The sequence below is a fragment of the Penicillium canariense genome (assembly GCF_028826845.1).
Source record: "Penicillium canariense strain IBT 26290 chromosome Unknown utg000003l_segment0_segment0, whole genome shotgun sequence".
Classification (NCBI taxonomy): domain Eukaryota; kingdom Fungi; phylum Ascomycota; class Eurotiomycetes; order Eurotiales; family Aspergillaceae; genus Penicillium; species Penicillium canariense.
Window position 1 is genome coordinate 1,244,937 of NW_026622730.1, and position 23,591 is coordinate 1,268,527.

At 55.3% G+C, this 23,591-nt stretch overlaps 8 protein-coding genes across 8 annotated transcripts; 5 read left to right on the forward strand and 3 right to left on the reverse strand.

Moving 5' to 3' along the window:
- Positions 1-1,932: 1,932 nt before the first annotated feature.
- On the forward strand, positions 1,933-4,009 carry N7482_005300 (Carboxypeptidase S1; the record flags this gene model as incomplete). The annotated part of the gene is given in 8 exon segments (XM_056687425.1): positions 1,933-2,275; positions 2,333-2,437; positions 2,489-2,605; positions 2,663-2,786; positions 2,849-2,864; positions 2,923-3,090; positions 3,145-3,294; positions 3,314-4,009. 8 exon segments carry the CDS (start codon positions 1,933-1,935, stop codon positions 4,007-4,009), a joined length of 1,719 nt encoding a protein of 572 aa, XP_056542980.1.
- A 1,235-nt stretch (positions 4,010-5,244) lies between these two features.
- On the reverse strand, positions 5,245-6,997 carry N7482_005301 (unc-93 family MFS transporter; the record flags this gene model as incomplete). Its single annotated transcript, XM_056687426.1, has 4 exons — positions 5,245-5,473; positions 5,532-5,627; positions 5,699-6,306; positions 6,374-6,997. The coding sequence occupies 4 exons, from the start codon at positions 6,995-6,997 to the stop codon at positions 5,245-5,247; spliced, it is 1,557 nt and encodes a 518-aa protein (XP_056542981.1).
- Positions 6,998-7,411: 414 nt separating this feature from the next.
- Positions 7,412-7,936, forward strand: N7482_005302 (uncharacterized protein; the record flags this gene model as incomplete). The annotated part of the gene is made up of 1 exon (XM_056687427.1): positions 7,412-7,936. The coding sequence occupies one exon, from the start codon at positions 7,412-7,414 to the stop codon at positions 7,934-7,936; it is 525 nt and encodes a 174-aa protein (XP_056542982.1).
- A 167-nt stretch (positions 7,937-8,103) lies between these two features.
- N7482_005303 (N-acetylglucosamine-6-phosphate deacetylase) lies at positions 8,104-9,470 on the forward strand (the record flags this gene model as incomplete). Its single annotated transcript, XM_056687428.1, has 2 exons — positions 8,104-8,475; positions 8,556-9,470. 2 exons carry the CDS (start codon positions 8,104-8,106, stop codon positions 9,468-9,470), a joined length of 1,287 nt encoding a protein of 428 aa, XP_056542983.1.
- Positions 9,471-10,156: 686 nt separating this feature from the next.
- On the reverse strand, positions 10,157-11,870 carry N7482_005304 (GMC family oxidoreductase; the record flags this gene model as incomplete). Its single annotated transcript, XM_056687429.1, has 2 exons — positions 10,157-11,538; positions 11,624-11,870. 2 exons carry the CDS (start codon positions 11,868-11,870, stop codon positions 10,157-10,159), a joined length of 1,629 nt encoding a protein of 542 aa, XP_056542984.1.
- A 1,093-nt stretch (positions 11,871-12,963) lies between these two features.
- N7482_005305 (NAD/NADP-dependent betaine aldehyde dehydrogenase) lies at positions 12,964-14,539 on the forward strand (the record flags this gene model as incomplete). The annotated part of the gene is made up of 2 exons (XM_056687430.1): positions 12,964-13,445; positions 13,525-14,539. The coding sequence occupies 2 exons, from the start codon at positions 12,964-12,966 to the stop codon at positions 14,537-14,539; spliced, it is 1,497 nt and encodes a 498-aa protein (XP_056542985.1).
- Positions 14,540-15,175: 636 nt separating this feature from the next.
- Positions 15,176-16,441, reverse strand: N7482_005306 (uncharacterized protein; the record flags this gene model as incomplete). Its single annotated transcript, XM_056687431.1, has 3 exons — positions 15,176-16,036; positions 16,093-16,241; positions 16,318-16,441. The coding sequence occupies 3 exons, from the start codon at positions 16,439-16,441 to the stop codon at positions 15,176-15,178; spliced, it is 1,134 nt and encodes a 377-aa protein (XP_056542986.1).
- Positions 16,442-17,957: 1,516 nt separating this feature from the next.
- On the forward strand, positions 17,958-21,198 carry N7482_005307 (putative beta-N-acetylglucosaminidase; the record flags this gene model as incomplete). The annotated part of the gene is made up of 4 exons (XM_056687432.1): positions 17,958-18,007; positions 18,242-18,360; positions 18,459-20,974; positions 21,085-21,198. 4 exons carry the CDS (start codon positions 17,958-17,960, stop codon positions 21,196-21,198), a joined length of 2,799 nt encoding a protein of 932 aa, XP_056542987.1.
- Between the last annotated feature and the right edge of the window lie 2,393 nt (positions 21,199-23,591).

Genomic DNA, 23,591 nt, shown 5'->3' on the forward strand with positions numbered 1-23,591 from the left:
AAGACTAGAGTATGATAAGGATATGTGTATATATCTAGGCGTATCTGGCTTACTCTTCGAATAGTCTTACCCTACTTCCCTTCGTCTACTATTACTGTATTCTATCCCCATCTAAGTATATCGTCCGCGGCGTCCCTTAATACACTAGAAAGTGTTTCTGTGTATAACATAAAACTCTTGATACTTTTAGCTCAAAGATCGCTACTATGACCTAGAAGAGATTTGTGAATCCCTATGGAACTTAGAGGGCGAAGTCCTTATTTATCAGATGATTAAGCGGCATAGTATTGACTTTTACCACTTGGATATCGATATGTAACTGCCTGTGCGGTATCCGATTTGGAACCTCCTTACTTTCTCCAACGTGTATTATTTACTAATTGTCGTGATATGAGTAGGAATCTCAAGGATGAAATTCTCGCCGTGGGATATGAATCCGCCAGTGACGGAGACAATGGGATTTTCTTCCCAGTGCCCCTATAGTTAGCACATGATAATTACGCTTGTGGGATGAGTGAAGATCTACAAAAGCGCATTCTCGATTCGAAGTAAGTCAATCCCTATACTTAGCCCTAGACCGCTAACTAATTATAGCTGATTAATAACTTATATATAAAATCCTAGATGCAATGAGGGCACAACGAATGAACTAAGAAGCATGACCTATGAGCAAAGCCTGACAACGTTTCATCATATATTACCGGTTTGGAGTTTTCATGCCCATTCTACAAACAAGATCACTAATTATAAGACTTAGAGAATGGTCCATCTATGGGACTGCTATGGACACTGTCACCTGCTCTATGTTCTTGTGTGCGATGAATCTAGGCAATGCGTGGAGGGAGACCACATGATCGGCACGGTTCTGGAGAGCCTCAAAGCTGTCATCTTGATCGGTGAGCCCGATCAGCTTCCCCCAATGGTGATCTCCCTGTCGAATGGCAACGAAGGTGCCAATTATCTGGTCCGATTCCTCTTAAGTCGACCCCGCGACATTGACTACCCACGTACGCAGCTATGTATGGACTACCGGTGCCATTGCGCTATCATAGGAACGTCCAACGAGGTAATTTACGTAACCACGATTTGGAGCGTGTTGGCCGCGACGCTGCAGCCATTGCAGAGACGGGGATTTGGGGGTTATCGCCGATAATGCTCCGCATGTTCTCCTCACTTCCCCTACACGCTCTGTTTGAACGGCTAACGTAACCCCGTTCAATGACTTGGACGCCTCGTTCAGCCTCGATTATTATTCACATCAACTGCATATACCCCAATTCTTTCCTTGGTTCTGGACAGACTACTCATCAAGAGGCCGAACCCAGATTCTGGCTGCCTACGGCATGAGCATGGCAACTGGACCCCTGTCACTTACTCCACTCTGCCAAATCGACCTATCCGCTCGATGCTCGGTCTAGCGATGTCGATCGTTCCCCTCACCGAACACCGAAGCTCATTATCGGGTCAAATCAAGTCTCTTGATTCTCTGCAAGCCTTGGTGGAGGCTTTGCCGAGCCACTCCCGGTTGGCTTGGGATGAGGAGCCCTTCTCCTCGTATGGAGATATAGCGATGCTACCTTCCCCGGGGCTCCTGCGGAGATGGCTGGTGCCGTCCCCACGATTCACTCTGATAGTGCCTCTGACTGGTTTTTCCGCTGAAGGTGATTTCTTGGCTTTGCCCGCTCTGTTATTCTCCAAGGGAAGCGGGTAAGGATGATCGTCCCAGCACGGCTATCTCCGGCCTCACGCATCCAATTCCTGTTGGCCGGGTGTCACTGGACGCGGCTGGGCGCAATTTACAGCCCGATGCATTGCGCTCCCCTCTTCCTGAAGCATTATTTAAGATGCCTGCGGACACTCCGGTCACAGCTGTTTCTTCCAGCATCGAAGTTGAGGTTGTTCCTTTGCATTATTCCGGACTGTTGAGTCACAATGCGCGTCCACAGCCTGATCCCGCTAGTGCTGCCTCTTGCAGCAGCGGCGTCGATCCCTCTCGGTACTGAGTTCGCTCGTCGCCAGCTTCCCAACGAGCCCAAGGGTGTCAAGACGATTAAGACGGCGAACAATGTCACTATCCGGTACAAGGAGCCTGGCAAAGAGGGTGTCTGCGAAACGACTCCCGGTGTCAATTCATATGCTGGCTATGTGGACCTGGCTCCGGACGCGCATACTTTCTTCTGGTTCTTCGAGGCACGCCACGATCCGGAGAATGCGCCAATTACCCTGTGGTTGAACGGTGGCCCTGGTAGCGATTCATTGATCGGGTTGTTCGAAGGTGAGTCAGGCCATTTGCTTTGCTGGGATATCTATTGTTAACGGGATTCACCTATAGAACTGGGGCCCTGCAGTGTTAACGAGAAGAACGAGACCGAAATCAATCCTCACTCATGGAACGAGGTTTCGAATATGCTCTTCATCTCCCAACCCCTTGGCACCGGTATGGAAGAAAACGAGCTATTAACGAGGAACATTCACTGAGACTCTCTAGGCTTCTCATATGCGGAGAAAGAAGCTGGCTCCCTCAACCCCTTTACAGGCTCGTTTGAGGATGCGTCTTTTGCGGGTGTTCAGGGCCGCTACCCGGTCATCAATGCCACTCTGATTGGTAAGTAGCCTCTTTTGGAGAACCATGGTAGTAGAAGCAAGTCTAACAAGGGGAAAGACACCACCAATCTCGCTGCCGAAGCTACCTGGGAAGTCCTACAGGGATTCCTTGGTGGTCTGTCCAAGCTGGACTCGAAGATCAAATCCAAGAGCTTCAATCTATGGACCGAGAGTTACGGAGGGTAAGCTTTACCTTTCAACCCCATATATGGCACAAGAATGGGGTATGCTAATGATTTCTTAGACACTATGGCCCAGCTGTAAGTACCCACGCATTGAATTGGAATGTATGCATTTACCGAAACCTAACGAACCCAGTTCTTCGACCATTTCTACGAGGAAAACGAGAAGATTGCCAACGGTACCACCGAGGGCATCCAGCTTGATTTCAACACTCTGGGCATTATCAATGGAATCATCGACGAGTCCATCCAGGCTCCTCACTACCCCGAGTTTGCCCGCCACAACACATACGGCATCAAGGCGGTAAGATATAGTGCTATGGTAACGAGGAAACCCTTCAAACTAACCAGATCTCAGGTGAATGAGACTGTCTATAACTACATGAAGTTTGCCAACTCCATGCCCAATGGCTGCCAGGACATGATCGCCAACTGCAAAGCCACCAACCGCACCTCGCTCTCCGACCTTGCAATCTGTACCGAAGCCGGCAACATGTGCCGTGACAATGTCGGTATGTATCTCTTAGGACTCAACCCCCATTGGCAAACCGGCACCGACTTACACTACTCCCACAGAGAGCCCATACTACGTCTTTAGTGGCCGCGGCACCTACGACATTCGTCACCCTTCCCAGGATCCCACCCCTCCCAGCTATTACCTCAACTACCTAGCCAAAGACGAAGTCATGAACGCCCTCGGCGTCGACCTCAATTACACGCAGTCCAACAGTGAAGTCTACTTCGCCTTCCAGCAGACCGGCGACTTCGTCTGGCCCAATTTCATCGAGGACCTGGAAGATATCCTCACCCGCCCCGTCCGCGTCGCTCTCATCTACGGCGACGCAGACTACATCTGCAACTGGTTCGGTGGCCAGGCCGTCTCCCTCGCCACCAAGTACAAGCACAGCAAGGAGTTCCGCGCCGCGGGCTACGCTCCCTTCACTGTCGACGGCGTCGAATATGGCGAGACTCGCGAGTATGGCAACTTCTCGTTCACCCGTGTTTATGAAGCTGGCCACGAGGTCCCATACTATCAGCCCATTGCCTCATTGCAGTTATTCAACCGCACGCTGAATGGCTGGGAGCTGCCCACTGGCGAGAAAAGGTTGACGTCGGACTTTGGGTCGCATGGCCCGGCTACGGCAACGCATACTGAGTCGTCGGTGGCTTTGCCGACTTCGTCTGCTACTGCAGGCGTTTCTGTTGGAAGGATGGCTTGGTAGTGGATTGGTATCTATATACATGAGCATTTAGTGTAGTCGATATCCGGACCATTCACTCTGAGTCTAGTCTATCCCATCAAGAATCAGATCATGTCTGTCGCTAGCTCGTGGTCTTTTCCTGTTTCTTAGTGCGCATTTCTGGGCCTTTATCTTACTATATTAATAAGATTATATCAAATGGTCGGTATCGGTTGTCGTCGGCTTGGTGAGGGTCGCAAAATTCCAAGTCTGCGGTGGCCGAGCCATTAGGCAAAACTCATCGTGAATATTCAGTGGTGAGCTGACGAAGTCCATCGGAGCGACTTCTCTTGCCGGTCAAGAACGCAAGGCCCGCATTCGATTTCGGCACTTTGGCTACCCTATCGAGGCGATTGTCGATCGACAGGAGGTTTGCTATGTTAAACATGCCATCGTGGTACGTCTTTTATCCAAATGAATTTAGCAGCGCCGACTAAGACTAAGTCTGTCGCGACACTTGCAAGTCGGTCCAGGTCGAGTCTGATTGGGGCGTAGAGTGGGTTGACCAATATATACTGAAGGATAAGTAGTTATACAGTCGCAATCGCAATCGCAATCGCAATCCCAATCCCAATGCGGATGGTACACGATGAAAAGCCCCGCAGAACACGAATTATCTACCCTAGTGGATGTTGTGCTTCCTGATACGTTTCGGATTCTCCAATTGGGGATTGACGGTCAATGCCTGTTCTATCGGAATACATTGACGGGGTCTATGGCAGCCCGGAATGCTGTTTATGCTATCCCGGGCCTCTCCCAGGGCAGAGATGATGTCACATCGCATTGCTGTGGAGTAGTCTGGCCCCAGGTCGCAATGACCGCGCCTCTCCGTTAATCGGCGCGGATGTAGACCACTGACACGTCCAGGTGTAACAAGGGGGAGTGGTAAAAAGGAAAGGAGGAAGGGTTGATTTGGAACAAGGTAAATAGATATTCGATGCTCAGCTTGAGATCGGGTGGTACCGAACGCCACCGTTTTATGCTATTCCAAAGATGTAGGTAAAAGGGAGGTGTAGGCCTGCCGATAGTTTGTCGTAACGAATCAAACCCCAAAAGGGTGGGGGAGGGAGGAAAGATCACGCCGCGTAATATGCATGGAGTCATCGCATCCAGGGGATGCCAAAAAAGAACAGAGTACAAGATACAGCAAGGAAAGATGTGGTGGAACAATGTGGTGATAATGCAATCAATGCCGCGCCTTCCCGGGCCTGATCACCTTACGCCTTGCTGCCGTTGACCTCCTCGGCGTGCGGCTTTTCGGGGGTCTCGTCCCTATCACCGAGGACTTCAGCGGCGGTCTCGTCGGAGAAGCGCAGGTCCTCTTCGACATCGGTGCTTTCCTTGACCTTGAAGAAGATCACGGGCGAGGCGATGAGCATGCTGCCTAGGAGCAAGCCCCAGCAGGAAGCGAATTCGGTCATGAACGGAGTCTTTTGGGCATCCATGCTAGAAAACGAATTAGAATCAACCGCAACGGTGTTTGCACGAGAACGGGGACACGTACCGCCACATTCCAGCCGCACCCGCCGACTGGATGCCCTTGTAGAAACCGGCGAAGTTGGCCAGCTTGCGGGCGTTGTTGGAGAGAGATCCCATGTACCTATATCACAACCAAGTTAGACCAAAGGGTGGCTCCAGTGAAAGAATCCTAGGCTGGGTCAGGGTGCTCACCAGTAGGTGCAAGTCTGGAAAGCAGCATCGTAGAAACCATAGAACATGTACAAGAACATCGGGCCGATGTAGTGGCTGTCTGTGAAGTCCGTGTCCGCCTTGACGGTCTCCCGAGTGTACTGCTTCTGGAAGGCATAGCCACCGCCCCAAATGCCCAGGGTGATCGCCATAAGAAGGCCAAAGTTGATTTTGGCACGGGTTGGGCGCGAGAAGTACTTCAAGTCCAGCAGCTGGCCGAAGATAAAGGCGCCGACCATCTGCATCAGCCAGTACAGAAGACTGTTCAGGGCGCGTGTGCGCACGGTGAAGTAGGCCAGATTCACGGCATTGAAGTGGTAGCCGTAGAACCAGTTGCTGGCCAGGAACATGGGGAACATGAACACAATGTACGAGTCGCTCAGCAGGGTCTCCCACAGGCCGAGGAACTCGGATTTCCACGTTGGGTTCTTGATCACGATCACACGCGACCCGTCGTTGCGCTTGATGTATTTGGAATCGACCAAGCCCCAGCACAGGACGAAACCCGCGGCCATCAGGACCATGAAGGCGATGTAGGTACCGTTATTCACGTTACCGGCCGTGCTGTGCATATTTTGGCCGAGGGGGACCTATGAGATAAACCGTTTAGTACCGGGCCCCAGGGATCACGGTCTGAATTTCGACGTACCAAGCTACCAATAACGCCCCCAGGTTGAAAATTACCCAGAAAATCGCAATGTACTTGCCCTTCTCATGCTCATAGGGATAACTCATCATCACAGCACCCTGCGCGCACCACAATAGACCCGCACAGACACCCAGCAAAGCGCCCGCGAAGATCAAGAAGCCCGCGTTCTGGTTGATATTATACGAGAGCAGCGCGGCCGTATAGAGGAAATACCCGAAGCCACCCAGGGACAGCGTAATCCGCAGACCAATGCGATTGGCAATGGAGCCAGCAAAGAAGCCCACCACGGCAAAGGTACTGTACAGGGCTGTGTTGGCGTTGTTCACATCGGTCGGATTCACTTGGCCCCCGCCACCCAGACCCGTCACCGCATTGTACATGCCGGGGCAGAGGAAGCAGACGCACGAGACCAGATACAGCTGCATGTCCGGCGACGCGAACCACGGCGCTTCCCATTTTCCGATCTTGAAAAGCGGCTTATACATCCACGGCTTGCCGAGCACAGCATGGTCCCTGGCCGGCTCGGGATCCTCCACATCGAAGGGGACGGGAGTCTCTGGCGCCCCGGAGGGGTCCTTGGCTGGGGCCTGTACCTGCACCTGCGGCTGCTCCGACTCAGGGGTCGTCGCCATGATATTGAGGGATTGTGGGGGAGGTGGATGGGGAGGAGATGAGGAGCAGATCAGGGGATCGCGAAAGGAGAACGCGAGTGGGAAACCAGGGGGGGAAAACAGGAATGTACGGTTTTCCCACGTGAGGACGCGAGATCCAAGGAACTCGCAAATTTCAATTGGAATGAAGGGAGGGCACAAGAGCGAGCCGAACAAATTTATGAGTTATTCGCAGCGCGGCTATTTGGGGGCGTTTCTTTTTTTTTTTTAGACTGGAGATCCGACGCTAGTTAAAAGTTATAGCCGAGCTAGAGCTAGCTAGTCTTATCATGTCTCCCAGGTAAGTTGCTTTATGGGATGGTACGCTGGAAACCACCGGATCATACAATGGACCATGACGAGGGGTGAAGCGAATTCACATGGACCCAGGCGAACATGGAGAGACATGGGCTGGCCGTGGGTAACTTGCTTCGTGTGGACAGGCCGACATGCGGGGAGGGGGAACAGATGGAGACTGGAGACTGGAGACTGGAGACTGGAGACTGGAGACTGGAGAAGAAGGACTCATTGGAGCGTGCGGCCGAAACCACAGGCCGGCCAGCTCAGCATGATAACATCCTCGCGGTTCTACTGGCCGAGACAGAAGTCATGATGGAGTCGATATGGAAACCGAAGGGAGGCAGGCTGGGCAAGACTGGGCAAGACGGGGCGGACGAAGAAGCGCGGATGCGACCGCAAACAGAGTCGCATTCTGCCGCATGCAACTCTCCGCATGCGGGGACCCCGTACTGTATGTACCGTACAGTAATATTACCTCGCCTGCAGACGGTCCCGGGCGTCACCTCGGTCTGCTGTTGGTTTCTGGGTATACCACATCGGCATGCCGATGTCACCTCTGCAGAAAACAATGGATGTTACATCATCGCACCACCCATGCTTTATCTGCCATACTTCCCCTAACTCCCCGCCTCCCCTGGTGCCTGAGGGACTGAGCCGGAACCACAACCCCAACAGCTAAACCTGAGACCACATCCGTGTTTACCTTTCCGCTCGACTTCTCAAGTCGCTGAACCCCTCCTCCCCGACAGCCTGAGCCGTGACCTCGATCTATATCTCGATCGCCCACCATGCCCGGCAAAACCGCCACCACCCCGCGCATCACTAAATTCACCAACTGCCGCCTCGTCCGCGGCTCCAGTCTGGTCGAACAGGATCTATGGATCGATTCGCTGTCGGGCAAGATCCTCAAGGATCAAGAGGCCTTCTATGAGCTGCACTTGTCGCCCGACGAGATTATCGACCTCGGCGGCCGCATCCTGGCCCCGGGGCTGATCGACACCCAGCTCAACGGCGCCCAGGGCTTCGACTTTTCCGTGCCCTGCGAGACCAAGGAGGAGTATGATGAGGGCATGCGTCGGGTGAATCAAGGCTTGGCTTGCACCGGCGTGACCGCCTACCTACCCACCGTGGTGAGCTCGACGCCCGAGGTGTACTGGAAGGTAAGACAAGACAAGAAAAGACAAATCAAGACCCTCTGCATGACGAATCAGCCTAAACTAAACGCCCTTCCCGTGTCCAGGTCCTCCCCTCCCTCGGCCCCACAGCCGCAACCCACCGCGCCCAAGACGGCGCCGAGTCCCTCGGGGCCCACGTCGAAGGCCCCTTCATCAGCCCCGGCCGCAACGGCATCCACAAGCCGGAAGTACTGCGCTCCGCCGAAAGCCAGGACGACCTAGTCTACTGCTATGGCGCCTCGAACCTGGCCGCGCCCACCTCCATCAAAATGATCACCGCCGCCCCCGAGGTCGGCAACATGATGGCGCAGATCCCCCACATTGCCGCTGCGGGGATTATCTACTCCATCGGCCACTCCGATGCCTCCTACGAGCAGGCCGTCTCGGCGACCGACCAGGGCGCCCGCATGATCACGCATCTGTTCAATGCCATGCGTCCCTTCTACCACCGCAATCCGGGCGTGTTCGGCCTGTTGGGTCGGAGCGAGCGGAAACGCCCGTTCTATGGCGTGATTGCGGATGGTATCCATCTGCACCCGACTTCGATTAAGATCGCGTATAATGCGCATCCGGACGGGCTGGTGCTGGTGACGGATGCCATGCGCCTATGTGGTCTGCCGGATGGGGTCTATGAGTGGACCAATGGGGAGCGCATCGTGAAGACGGGCGCTCGGCTGACGCTGGAGGGTTCGGATAAGATTGCCGGCTCGTCGGCGACACTGATCGAGTGCGTCAATAACTTCCGCCGCTGGTCCGGGGCGAGCACTGCCGATGCGATTAACGCGGCTACTGCTGTGCCAGCGAGGCTGTTGGGAATCGAGCGTGTGAAGGGCTGTCTGGATGCTGGTGCCGATGCGGACCTTGTGGTTCTAGGCGAGACCAACGATCCGTACGCTGGTCCTACGCTGACGGTGGATCAGGTATGGAAACTGGGCGTGAAGATCCATGATGCTGATAAGACTGCTGCGGTGGCAGTTTGAGACAGGAGGTGGGGAGTGGGTCTGTTTTCCCTTTTTCCTTTTCGTTCGTCTTCGGTTCGCTCTCCTGTTTTCTCGGCATGCTTTCGGATATCTCGTGATGTAGGGTTCGGCGTTCGGGCGAATTTGCATTTCGTGGGGCATAGAAACATACTACAAGCACCATTACAAGCGCCTATCATATCCATAGAGATTCAGAGTTAGATTTGCATCGCAGAAGTCATTTGAATACGTTAATCTCAGCTAATGTATGTGTTTGGTCTTTTTCCAAGTTGATATCACCCTGTTTGTATATATGAACCCGCGGCGGCACCGTCCCAATCCAATTGACGGCCTACTCTATCTACTCTTATGTCCATAATACTGCTGTGCGGGTGAGATGTATATATGTATATATATATAATGGTTCATAAGGTTCCACAAATCCAAAATACCGGGCCCGTCTGGCGGACTCTGATTGACTGGGAAATTTCCAAAGGAAGGGAAAAGTCAGGGCTACATGCTGTGCGGTGAACCCCTTCCTTCTCCCCTCTCTTCCCTCCAATCTCGACGGAGCTCTGTGCCGCGCGCTCACCAGCTCACTCGCTCTCTCGCTAAGAAAACAGAACAGGAAAGGAAAATTTTGGCAGGCATAGCTGGCTCGTACCAGGCTAACGCCAACCGGTCATGATAAGCCTGTGTTGATAGGCTTACAGACGGGGCTGAGAGCGGGTCCAGCCAGCCTCCTCGGCAATCAACTCCGCAGCACGCTCACCGATAGCCAAGACCGTGAGCATGGGGTTGACGGTGGGGATGTCGGGGAAGACACCGGCATCAGCAATGCGAATGTTCTTCAGGCCGCGGACCTTCAGCTTGGGGTCCACCACGGCCATGGGATCGCGGGTCACGTCACCCATCTTGGTGGTACCTGCCGGGTGGTACACGGTGTGCGCCACACGGCGGCCATACTCGGACAGAGCCTCGTCGGTCTGGACATCGGGGCCAGGAGCGACCTCCCGCTTGATCCACTCCTTGAACGGCGACTGCTGGGCGATCTTACGGGCCGCCTTGAAACCGTCCACAATGGTGGCCGCGTCGTAGCCCTGGGGGTCGGTGAAGTAGCGGAAGTCCAGCGCGGGCTTCACAGAGGGATCGGCAGAGGTGAGATACAGACGACCGCGGGAGCGGGGGCGGGGGATGTTGGGGGTCATGCAGAAGGCGTTAATAGGCTCGTCGTAGCCGAGGCGGGCGGTGTTGAGGGTAAAGGGGATCTGGTAGCAGTGCATCATGAGATCGGCGGCACGGCCGTCGAAACCGGCCGCATTGGGCTCCTCACGACGCAGGAAGATACCGGCGTCGGAGTCCATGGTGGTCTGGTTGGGGGGAACGGGCTGGTTGAGCTCCCACATGATGATACTCTCCGGGTGGTCGATCAGATTTTCCCCGACACCAGGGATATCCTTCACGACGGGAATACCGAGACCAGAGAGCTGCTCGCGAGGACCCAGGCCAGACAACATCATCAGACGAGGGGTGTCGACGGCACCGGCGCACAGGATGGTCTCCTTCTTCGCGCGGAGCGTGTGCTTGAGGCCGGACTGCAGGGTCACGTTGACACCGGTGACGGAGTCACCCTCCACATTGACCTTAGAGACCCAGGCGTTGGTAAGGATGGTCAAGTTGGGGCGCTTCTCATCGCCACGCAGAATGGGGTGGATGTAGGCAACGGAGGCACTGCTGCGGCGGCCATCATCCGGGTTGTAGGAGACGTTGAAGAAGCCAACACCCTCAGTCAGCTCGCCGTTCTTGCGAATATCGGCGTTGAAGTCCTCAATAACGGGAATGTCCATGGCGGTGGAGCAGGCCTGGACCCAGTCCTTACACAGCTGGTTGCGGTGACGGGCATGCACGGGCTGGAAAGTGTTGCGCAGGCCATCGATCATGCGGGTGAAGGTCTCAAAGTCCCAGCCCTTGCAGCCCTTGGCAACCCAGTTGCGGCAGTCATACTCGAAGGGACGGAAAGAGATGAGGGTGTTGTGGCTGGAGCAGCCACCCAGCACCTTGGCCCGGGAGTGGCGGATGAAGCTGTTGCCTATCGACAGAGGGTCAGAATCCTTGATACCGAGGATTTCCCCAGCAAGAGGGAAGATGGACGCGATTGAACAGGGAAAGCATACCGTTGGGCTGCTCGGTGGTTGGGTAGTCGTAGTCGAGCTCGCCGCCGAGGAGGCTGAGCCACTCCTTCAGGTTGAGGACGCGGTCATCCATATAGTCGCTGGGGCCGCCCTCAATGACGAGCACGCGCTTGTTGGGCAGGTATTGGGCCAGGCGCGAAGCAATCACGCAGCCGGCAGTTCCGCCACCGACAACGATGTAGTCGTAGCTGTCGACGTCGAGCGCCGGGAGGTCGTTGGTGGTCGCCATGTTGGATCGCAAGGCAGGTGGTGTTTGGAGGGAAAGAAGAGGAAGTCGGGGAGCTCGCTACTTGGTTTTAAACGGTGGATTCCTTGGGGTCGCAAAGAACAAGACCGGGAGGTGGGCAGGGGTGGTTTGATTGATTATGCAGACCTCGTCCAATCTTTTGTTTCTCTAGGTAATGCACTGGTTCGGCTCGCGTGTGGCTCTGCTTCGCTTTTCACACATTTTTTTTCTGCCGGATGGATGGCGGAGGCTCATTGGACGCAGAGAGTCCAAGTGGGGCGTCTCATCATAAGCCACGACCCGCCCAGATGATAACGGCGAGAGGAGGCGCTGGTTCGGGCGGGAAAAAAAAAGCCCAGGATCGACAATAGCACGATAGGGCTACTGGATCTGTGAGTGTATCATAAGTACCGAGTCGAGGCAACGGTTAACGAGAGGGAGGAGAGGAAAAAGAATGGAAGATTGGGGCTGATAAGGCATGCCCGAGCGGTCCCGTGCGGTCCCCCTGCATCGCTAATCTCTCTCATCCGCTGCATGCACTCCAACTACTCCAGTTGCATTCGTCCATCGTCCCAGTGAAGAGCGCGCATACGTCAGCGAGTCCTCGCCTCAACCAGCCCGTTCCAGCTTAACTCTTCTTAGTGCGTTTCGACCCCAAGGACGATATGGGGCCACCCCGCGCTCCATATCGGACCATTCACAGTCGCAGGAAGTGCAACCACGCGCCGCCAGCGATTCCCAGTTCCAGCGAGCAACCGTCCCTCTCCGCAGCCACGCGCTCATCGAGGCGCCCGAACCACAGATGCCTGGACACGCTAATGCACGGCGGTAATGCTAGCCCCGTTTTGTTCGAGACGCCCGAGTCACAAATGGCTGGACACGCTAATGCACAGCGGCAATGCTAGTCCTATTTTGTTCAAGTCGCCGCGCTCGCCCCACCCACAGTGCCGCGGTGCTTTTCCCGGCCGAGCTCCGAGCCAAGGCGGTGTGTGGTGCAGAAGTGTGGCGACCATTTGGACAGCGATAAAGAATCTCTTCTGCAAACAAATAAGGTGTCTTTCTTCGATCTGTTGGTATCAGCAAATCCTGGCCCGCCATGTCCCTCCCCTTCCCGACCCGTCAGCTTTACTACGACGGCCAAGTGCGCGCCGCCTCGTCCGGCAAGACCTTCCAGACTATCAACCCCGCTACCGCAACGCCGCTGGCCGAGATCCAGGTCGCTTCCAACGCTGATATCGACGCTGCCATTGCTGCCGCTGACCGCGCGTTCGTGACATGGTCACAGACTCCCTATATCGTGCGCGCCCGTGTCTTGCACAAGGCGGCTACTCTGCTACGCGAGCGCAATGATGAGATCGCCCGCGTCGAGACGCTTGACTCGGGCAAGGCTTTCACGGAGACGAGCACCGTCGATGTCGTGACCGGTGCCGACGTGCTCGAGTACTACGCCAACTTCATCGGCGGGGGTGGTCTCAATGGCGAGACGACGCAGCTGCGCGAGGATGCATGGGTGTATAGCAAGAAGATCCCCCTGGGTGTCTGCGCGGGTATCGGTGCTTGGAACTATCCCATCCAGATGTCAGTCTCATGCCCGTCTCCCCGGGTTTTTAACTAGCTACTCCGGAAAACTCCTCATACTAATTGTGGTTGTCTCTAGTGCCCTGTGGAAGTCCGCCGCTTGCCTGGCCGCCGGTAACACCATGGTCTACAAGCCCAGCGAGTTCACCCCGCTCCACGGCGAGACTCTCGCACAAATCTACACCGAGGCCGGCCTTCCGGCCGGCGTCTTCAATGTGATCAACGGCGCTGGCGACGTTGGTGGCTACCTGACCAGCCATCCCCTCATCGCCAAGGTCTCCTTCACTGGCCAGGTGTCCACCGGCATGAAGGTCGCTGGTTCTGCTGCCGGCAACATGAAGTATGTGACCATGGAACTGGGTGGCAAGAATCCGCTCGTCGTTTGCCCGGATGCAGACCTGGAGAGCGCCGTCGACGGCGCCATGATGGCCAACTTCTACAGCACCGGCCAGGTCTGCACCAACGGCACCCGCGTGTTCGTGCCCCGCGCGATGAAGGCTGATTTCGAGAAGCGCCTGCTTGAGAAGATCTCCTTTGTGCGGGCTGGCCCGCTCTTCGACGAACAGACGAACTTCGGCCCACTCAGCTCAGAGGTCCACTACAAGAGGGTCGTCGAGTATATTCGCCACGGCATCGAGAACGACCGCGCTACCCTGCTATGTGGTGGTCTTGGGAAGCCCGCTGTGCCCCAGGACCTACAGGCCGGCTACTGGGTCAAGCCCACCATTTTCACCGACTGCACGGACGACATGCGCATCGTGAAGGAGGAGATCTTCGGCCCTGTCATGTCCATCTTGTACTACGACACCGTTGAGGAGGCCGTGCGCCGTGCGAATGCCTCTGAGCTTGGCCTCGCCGCTGGCGTCTTCACGAAGGATCTCAATCAAGCCCACCGCGTCATTGACCAGCTCCAGGCCGGCATCACTTGGGTGAACACCTGGGGCGAGAGTCCCGCCGAGATGGCCGTCGGCGGCTGGAAGAAGAGCGGTCTGGGCGTGGAGAACGGCCGCAAGGGTATTGAGGCTTGGCTGCAGAATAAGAGCACCCTGGTCGATATGAGTGGGGCTGTGGCGAGCGTCTTTGCCAAGCTCTAGAGATCATGCTCTGTTCCGTTTTTTAATATTTTACGACGTGATGTGTGGAAATGGGTCATATCCGGATAGACAGAGACCATTCAAAAGCAATATATAGACGCTCTTAACCTCGCCATTTGAACGATATTCCTTCCTCTTTTTCTCAATTTATGGAATTGAATATAAATACGAAACACGTTTCGCGCTTCTACTGTTGTGGCTTTGTAATGTAGTGGCGTAACTAACATATCTACTGGTTTATTTCGCTGACTCCTAGATGAAAATAATAATAGCAATGTTGACTGACAATTTCGAATGCAAAATTCCTGAAAAGAAAAGAAAGTGTATCGTATCCAACATATATGTCAAAACCCCTTTCTATCAATTCCATACCAATCGCAACGAGCTGAACGCCTGGGTGTGATTGATCCCGGTAAACATGAAGTCAGAAAACAAAATTGAATCGGATCGAATCAGGGATGAAAGACCATGCAGCGATGTAGAAAATGTAGAAACCCTAGGTAAGATAGCAGAGAAAGACAAAACAACACCCAGATCCCAGTTCTCCTTAATTATGAAATAGTTGCAACCCAATTCTCAATTTTCGAAGTTCAAAAAGAACCCATGCCTCCTGTGGCCCTGGCCCACCCTGGGCCCTCACAGTGTAGTCATGCGAGCACCCATCCGATCGAAGATCAAATCGTTCTTCAGGGTCCCATCCAGCCCCCCAATCGCCGAGTCCACCATGCGCGACGACATGCTATCCGGCGTCAACTCATCCTCCTCCATTGCCCGGTGCAGCTCTGTGTTGATGCGCAGATCCTTGGGCACCTTTTCCGGCGTCCGGGCCGGCGTCGCCACCATGCGCGGCGGGCTCCTGATCGGCAACGTCGCAGATACTGGGAGCTGATTTACCAGTGCAGGGCCCTGCGTGCGCGCGTCCGTCCCCGCCTGCTCAATCGACTCGAAGTACCGCACCGTCTTGACCTTCAGCTCCAGCGTCGCGTCCCGGTCGCACACCACCAGCGGGTGCCGGTGCAACTGCAGCGCAGACAGCGTCCACATGTGGTTCACGCCGTCTTCCAGTCCCTTCTGCACCGCGAAGGCCTTGTGCGCACCTGTCGCAACAATGACGACTTCCCGGGCGTCCATGATCGTTTGGATGCCGACTGTCATTGCCATGCGCGGCACCTTGTTCACATCGTTGTCGAAGAAGCGTGAGTTCGCGAGGATCGTGTCGTAGGCGAGGGTCTTCACGCGCGTCCGGCTGGCCAGCGATGAGCCGGGCTCGTTGAATGCGATGTGTCCATCCGGTCCCACGCCGCCGAGGAACAGCTCGATGCCGCCGTAGCGTGCGATGCGCTGGTCGAAGGAGGCGCACTCGGCCACGAGGTCGGCTGCGTTGCCATCGAGGATGTTGATGTTCTGCGGTGGGATGTCCACATGCGAGAAGAAGTGCTTGTACATGAAGCTGTGGTACGACTCAGGGTGATCACGGGGCAGGCCGACGTATTCATCCTAGGGGGAGTTGGTGAGACGATGCGGGTTGGTTGATTGTGATGGGGTCAACTTACCATGTTGAAGGTCACGACATTCTTGAACGAGATCTCGCCCGCGCGGTGGCGCTGGACAAGGATTTTGTAGATGATCTCCGGGCTGCTACCAGTTGGCAGACCCAGCACAAATGGGTGAGTCTCCGTCGGGTTGAAGTTTTTGATGCGGCCTGGGATGTGGTGTCAGTATATCCGGTTGGTATGAATGCACTTCCGTGCCAATCCGAGCTGCAGCGCATCACTTACTGACGATGTACTCGGCGATATACACCGACACCTCCTGAGGGTCCTCACGAATGATAACACGCCTGGATAGCAGAGAGAAGCTATGGTCAGTGTTAATTGCCAGGGAGGAGGATGATCGGCGCATACATGATGGTTACGTCAGCGGACGTAGAGGATGTGGGCGGTGGTCAGTAGGGCTGATGAAAGGCGCAAACTCTATGCTCCCAGAAAAGATGTAAGGGGGAGGGGGTTTGAGAGTTGCAGAAGATTGAGAGTCAGTAGAAAGTAAAGTAGTGAAGGGAAGAACAATCGATAAAAGGTAGAAAGGCAGAGAGGCAGAGGCCCACGGATCGGTTACGTCGAGGCCCTCGGTGTACGACAGTGACAAAAGGATCTACTGTGTCGTAGTAGGGTTCCGCTTCTTTCCTGACTGCGTCTACTACCACTACGGATTATCGTCTCCGCAAATGTATCGTCGCATGCGCCATGTGGGAAATGGGTCCAATGGCCTTGTTCGGATATGATACGGTAGATACGGCAGATACCGTAGCCACCGTTGAGGACGACTGGCCACCACGAGACGGCGCCTCCACGCCTCATTCGTTGCGCCCGAGTTCCTATCATGGGAAAATTGGGTATCATGGGTATCATGGGGTCTGTTCCGGGTTAGGGGATCATCCTATGACGACTTATCGGACAGGGAAGATCGGAAAGCAGGGTGCTTGGCCGGTCCAGCAGGTACCCTGTCCTTTGTCCGGATCCGCATTTACCGGCCATGTGGTGGCCAACAATAGACGGGAATGTTGAGAATGTCGAGCCTGTCGAGCATGTCGAGAATTTCAATGACGCAGCAGCAGAAGGACATTATGATTGGTGTGGTTCCCGAGCGGATCCCCAATGTCAAGTTGGCGTGAAGGTTCCATCGTGGCACCAAAGGAGTTGCATCCGGTGAAGTCGGCAAACCCGTGCAAAACCCCCAAACCCAAAAACCGGGGGAGAGTGCAACCCTGCAGCGTCGCAACCGGATCCTGTATGGTACAAGACAGGTATTTTATACGGCACGTGACCAAGAGCTAGGCATGGGACGGGTAACGGACTCATGGTAGAGATGAACTCTGTAGGTGGGACGGCGGGAAGTGGAATGGTTGGAGAGAATGCCCCAAATTCATGATTAGACTGGGACCCCAGGCCATGGATCAACAGGAGGCCCGAGCTGCATGGCTGTCTATGTATCGGCCCGGGTCCAATTGAATTACTGTAGCCCCAGGCCGGCAGTACCACAGTCCGCGGGAAGGCGCTAGGCGGAGAGAACCAGGTCCAACTTTCTTATCGCGCCTGTCGCAACCTCCCGATTGCGGCTTGCGGCTCTTACGCTTCCCCGTGCTTATCCTGTCGGCATTCGAGGGGTGCGGTTCTGCTGGTTCTGCTGTCTAACTCCTGCTGTCACCTGACTGCGACCTCGGAGGGGACTGTCATCTCGGCCTCACCTCGGAGAAGCAGGTTGCAGCTCAGCTGCGACTACCACGACCACTACCACCACGAAACCGCCCACCCCCATCCACCTGGACACCTACCACCCCATTAATCCCTCCACCCTCCTCCACTACCCAACGTCCAAGCTTCCTGTCGGGCACTGCTGGCATTCCTCATTCCCCTGGGCCATGGCCCCGAAAGAGGACATGCTGCCCCCGGGCTGGGAGGATCTAGACAGGTATGTTGATCGCCTGCTTTCAGGTTGAATGTTCCTATCCCCAGAACCCCGCCCATCCTCCCTCTCCCCCTCTCCCCTTCTAGATGTTTCCTACCACCACCTAGTCTCCCAACACGGCACTGTGGAACCCCGACGGGCCTTTCGGGCCATTTAGACTTATTTCCCTTTCGGGAAACTGAGCACCTGAAGATGCGAAGGTGTGCGCCATGCTGACTGACCATGTGGTGATGCCAGGCAAATGGGCCAGCTCTTTATGATGGGCTTCGATGGTACCTCCGTCAGCCCGCAGATTCGCTCGCTCATTGAAGACTACCACCTGGGCTCTGTTCTCCTCTCCGCCAAGAACTTGAAATGTATCTCTTCTTCTAACTTCTGACTGCTCATCTTTCAACCCGCCGGGAGAGAGAGAGTCCCCTCCCGCTGGACCGTTACTGATTTTTTGCGCCCACAGCTGCCGAGGCGGCCACCCGGCTGGTCCTCCAATTGCAGACCATCGCACGAGATGCTGGTCATCTGGTTCCGCTGCTCATCGTGTTGGACCAGGAGAATGGCGGCGTCAACAGCTTGTACGATGAGATCTATATCCGCCAGTTCCCCAGCGCCATGGGCGTCGCGGCCACGGGGTCCAAGGCGTTGGCGCATGAGATTGCGGTGGCAACTGCCCAGGAATTGAAGGCTGTCGGGGTCAATTGGATCCTCGGCCCCGTTCTAGATGTCTTGACGAATGTGCGGGATCAACCGTTGGGGGTGCGTACTTCCGGCGATGACCCGCAAGAGGTGTCGCAGTACGGAGTGCAGTTCATGAAAGGGTACCAGGAAGCAGGGCTCGCGACCTGCGGCAAGCACTTTCCTTCTTACGGTAATCTGGAATTTCTGGGGTCGCATACTGACGTCCCCATTATAACGGAATCTTTAGAGCAACTCAGTCTGAGCGCTCTGGTTCCTTTTCGTAACGCCATCATGCAGGGCCTCGATGCTATGATGGTCGGTGGTGTGTCCATGTCATCAGCTGGGATGAATGTCATGCACGCCTGTCTCAGTGACCAGGTGGTGGATGAGCTCCTGCGGAAGGACTTGAAGTTCCAAGGAGTCGTCGTTTCCGAGTGTTTGGAGATGGAGGCTCTCACGCACAATATTGGTGTCGGTGGTGGGACCGTCATGGCAAAGAATGCGGGTTGCGATGTCATCTTACTCTGTCGGTCATTCCCCGTGCAGCAAGAGGCAATCAATGGATTGAAGTTGGGAGTGGAAAATGGCATCATTGGGCGGGCCCGAATTGAGCAATCGCTCCGTCGGGTTTTGAACTTGAAGGCTCGATGCACGTCCTGGGAGCAGGCGCTGAACCCACCGGGTCTCCCATCGCTGACGCAGATGCAGCCATCGCATACAAATCTCTCGACTCGGGCCTATAATAATTCCATCACCGTGATGCGCGACAAGAAAAATCTGCTCCCTCTTTCCAACATCATCGATGCGGGCGAGGAGCTCCTCCTCTTAACCCCCTTAGTCAAGCCTTTGGCGGCTTCAGCGGTCTCGCTTTCAGCGAATGAGTCAACTCGCGTGCCTATCTTGGACCACGCATCGATGGACCGATCAGCTTCTGTGATGAGCGGAGAGAGCGTATTTAAAGAACTGGGGAGGTCCCTCTCACGGCAAAGGAGCGGACGCGTTCTTCATACATCCTATACCCACAACGGTGTGCGGCCCATCCACGAAGACCTCATCAAACGAGCCAGTGCAGTGATCGTGGTGACTGCGGACGCAAACCGGAACTTATATCAGCAGGCGTTCGCGAAGCATGTCTCGTTGGTATGCCAGTCACAATACTCCACTACTGGTGAACGTTGCGAGAAGCCCCTGATCGCGGTGGCGGTCAGCTCTCCGTATGACTTTGCGATGGATTCTATGATTGGTACCTACGTGTGCACGTACGACTTCACCGAGACGGCGCTCCAGGCCTTGGTCAAAGTTCTTTATGGCGACTTGGCTCCTACAGGAAGCTTACCTAGCTCCATCAGCCGCAGCCAAAAAATTCATCAGTCCCGCCAGCACTGGCTTGTGGAGAATTGGAACGAGGAGCGGGATGCGGATGGTTTGGACGCGCTGCTTGATGCCGTCCGCGAGGACTGTGCACAAGGGCAGCGCTCTGAGCTTCTTGGTACTACCTACAGCAGCTTCCTTCTGCGCAAGGAAGACATCGACGAGGCGCACTTTGTGGTCCGCAACAGCAGTACACAAGCCCTTTACGGCTTCTGTGCGACCTACTTCTTTCGATCCACCGGCACGGGCGTTATTGGGTGCTTGATTGTCGACCCGTCGCGGCGCAAGCTGTCGATCGGCCACTCCCTGCACAGTCGTGCCATCCGCACGCTCCTCCAGCGTAAAGGCCTGAAGCGATTCCAGCTCGGCTCTCGTCTTCCGGGCATCTACCTGGGCATTCCCACCGCGAGCCATGTTGAACGCAAGCGTCTGCGCCAGTGGTTCGCCAACCTGGGCTGGAACACCTCACTCTCGCGCTCCGTGTGCAGCGTTATCCTGCGCAATCTGGCGACCTGGACGCCGCCTGACGGACTCACCGTGACGTTGCAGAATGCAGACGTCCTTTATGACCTCGTCTATGGGTGGGACTTTGCCCGTGCCATTCTCGACCACATCAAGACCAATGCCCGCCAGGGCGTCGCCGACATCTATCGCATTGCCCTCGGTGGCGCTCCCAATTGTGGCATCATCCGCGCCAAGCGGTCCACCGACGACATGATTCTCGGCAGCATCGTCGTATACAATGAGCGATCGGCACTGGCGGAGCACATGCCCGCCCTGCGCGCCACCCAGACAACTGTCGGGGGTATCTCGTCACCAGTCATCTCGCCTTGTGCCGACGACTACTCCACCGTTATGCAGGGGTTGATCCTGCTGGCCATCAAGCAGATCCGGAAGCTGAATGCCAATGCGGTGGTGATGGATTGTGTACGTTGATCTCTCTTGTTTCCCTTTGATTTTTCTGCTTGCTATCGTGGTTATTTTCTGGGTCTCCACGGATGTGAACGTCCTGCTAACGGGATCGTGATACTCTTTAGGTGGATGGTGACGGCAATTTCGACTGTCTTTCGTCGATGGGCTTCAGCATGCTGCACAACTTCGAGGAGGTCAACTGCGATGCGGCCACCTGGACGATGATGCATCCGTCATAGATGGCTCCTGGTGTGCGGCTTACGGCTTACGGCTTGCGAATACCTTCCCATTCGCCTTTTTTTTTTCTTTCATTTTGTTTCTACCTTGTGTGATCTGTGTTGTTTGTCCTCGCCGATTCTCTCGCATTTATGATATCCATCTGGCATTTGTTGGTTACTGGTTATGGGCTTACTGGCTTACCGGGGTTTTTATACGGCCTCCTCGGGCATTGGGGGCTGGAGGTTGGAAGTGGGAGTGGAATTGTCCCCGAGGGATGATTGGATCGGTTTTGGTTTTGACCTGTCTTTGTTTCGCCATTTTGTTACTCTTCACAAGCAGCTTCGCCTCTGTGGACATGTGCATAGCAGATCAAATTCCCTTAGGGATACTGGTGGGTAGGACAGCCCTATCTGTACGGCGTCATTTGGACCAATCTTACATCATTTTCCTCCTGAGCGAAGTGAACCCGTCCAACGGCACCGTGCCGATCACGGGAGATCCGCGTTTTCCTTTTCATGGTTCTTTTTTGTTTGTGCTTTGCCTCTGCCTTTGCCTTTTTTTTTTTTTTTTTTTTTTTTTTTTACCTTTTCGACCGGGCGTTATGAGACAACCGAGGCTTATTGAGAGAGATACATCCTTCGCTGTTCTTGACTGAGCACCGCCAGCCTTAGGGGTTTGGGATTCGGGGGAATATGCCTCGCACCGAGTGGAGTCGTGGACGATGGCCCTGCAGGCATCAGACTAACGGCGCCCGCTCACTGGACCGGACGTCCGTGGGCCCAAGGAAGCCAAAGCCAGCGCCTCTGGGCCGGCCGCTTCGCCCAGAATGGAACATGGAGTATGGAGTACGGCCTAGGACGACGCCTTCTGATTCGAGGGTACGGAGTAACTATGGAGCAGGCGCTATTTGTTCTGTGAATCTCATCCTGCACTACCGCCTATCCACCCTGGAGGACCCTTTAATTCCCCCCTCGAGCAATCTGCAAATTAGGGATTTGCGGATTCACGGCGCATAAGGGGCGAAATGTGGGTTCAGGCCGGCCGGTTCGGACCTCGCTTGGCGCCGCAGGCGAAGGGGTGCGAAAGTCACGCATCCACTTCGTCCTCCGTGCGAGGAGGCTCGCGGGAGTTGCGAATTGCGGTCTGCAGTCTACGATCGCGGGCGGAGGCCGCGGCACTTAGATACATGGCGGACGGAGTTTCGGTTGTAGTTTCTAATGTTGATGTGAGACTAAAGGGGGGTTTGGGAGTTGGGTGTTGGGAGTTGGAATGGAAGGATATTGAGGATCTTTATATTTTATACTGGGGGTCAATCTCCTCTACCGAAGACACTGCATGTGTACTTCTATGGCCCAAGTCCCATACCGTCAATAGGCTGGAGTGATGGGAATCGCCATCGCCCTCGAGTCGTAACCCATAAAACCTTCAGCCTGCATCTTGAACCTTCTGACCAAAGCTTGCGCACCCGCGGGCGTCGGGCGTCGGGGCCACATTTCTATCCGGGGCCCAAGTGGCTCGTGGCTTTGGCGGCGCTGGCCCAGGTAAGTAGTGTTGGTCCCTGGAGCTCAGATTATGGCGGCGCTCGGTTTTGCCTTTGAGGCGGTCAACCCCTCTAGGGAAATCCCTCAGTCGCACCGTGCCGGCCTCTGGGGGATGTCGCTGGATTTCGGGGGTTGGGGCTGGCAATGCTCCTGGTTTGAGCGGGGTTCTCTGCTTTCATTCCTTTTTTTGGCACCGGGCATAGTATGTGTACCGGAGCATCAGAGCGAATCGAGGCAAGCGAGCAAAACGAGGAGCGCGCTAGTTCGGTCCTCCACTCTAATCTGCCCTTGTCTGGGTCCCGCTGCGGATGAGCTGGGTTGGGCCACCCGCAAGAACGGGGATTCGCGGCCGTTAATGGACACGGCAATGTTCGATCCACATTCCTTATCTTCGATCTGGCCCCCGGCTCTGGGAATACATGAACGGTCCCGGATGCCGAAAGTGTGAGTGTCCGTTCCGTCCAGGGGTCAAACGAGAGCAAATGAGAACCAGCGAGAGAGGGAGAAGGGAGGGCGGTATGTGTCGCGTTGCACACTGGCTGGGTTGGGAGAGTATTCAGGGCCTTTTGCGCTCCCGTGCTGGGCGAGTTCCCGGCTGGTATCAAGATAGGTCGCATGCTTTCCCCCAAGGGAACTCAACCCCCAACACATCCAGATCGATCGACTCTCGGTGATGACCGGCCAGGTGACAGCTCGCAAGCTGGTCGGTGATCGGGAAGTAAATCGCACAGTCAGGGGGGCCGCAACGGGTACACCCAAACCGTACCGTAGACGCGTCGAGTAACACAGACCCAGCTGACGGTCGGGCGGCGAACCAGCGATGAATGTGAGCTCATACGCATCGTCTCTGCGATCGATGGGATACCAGCAAT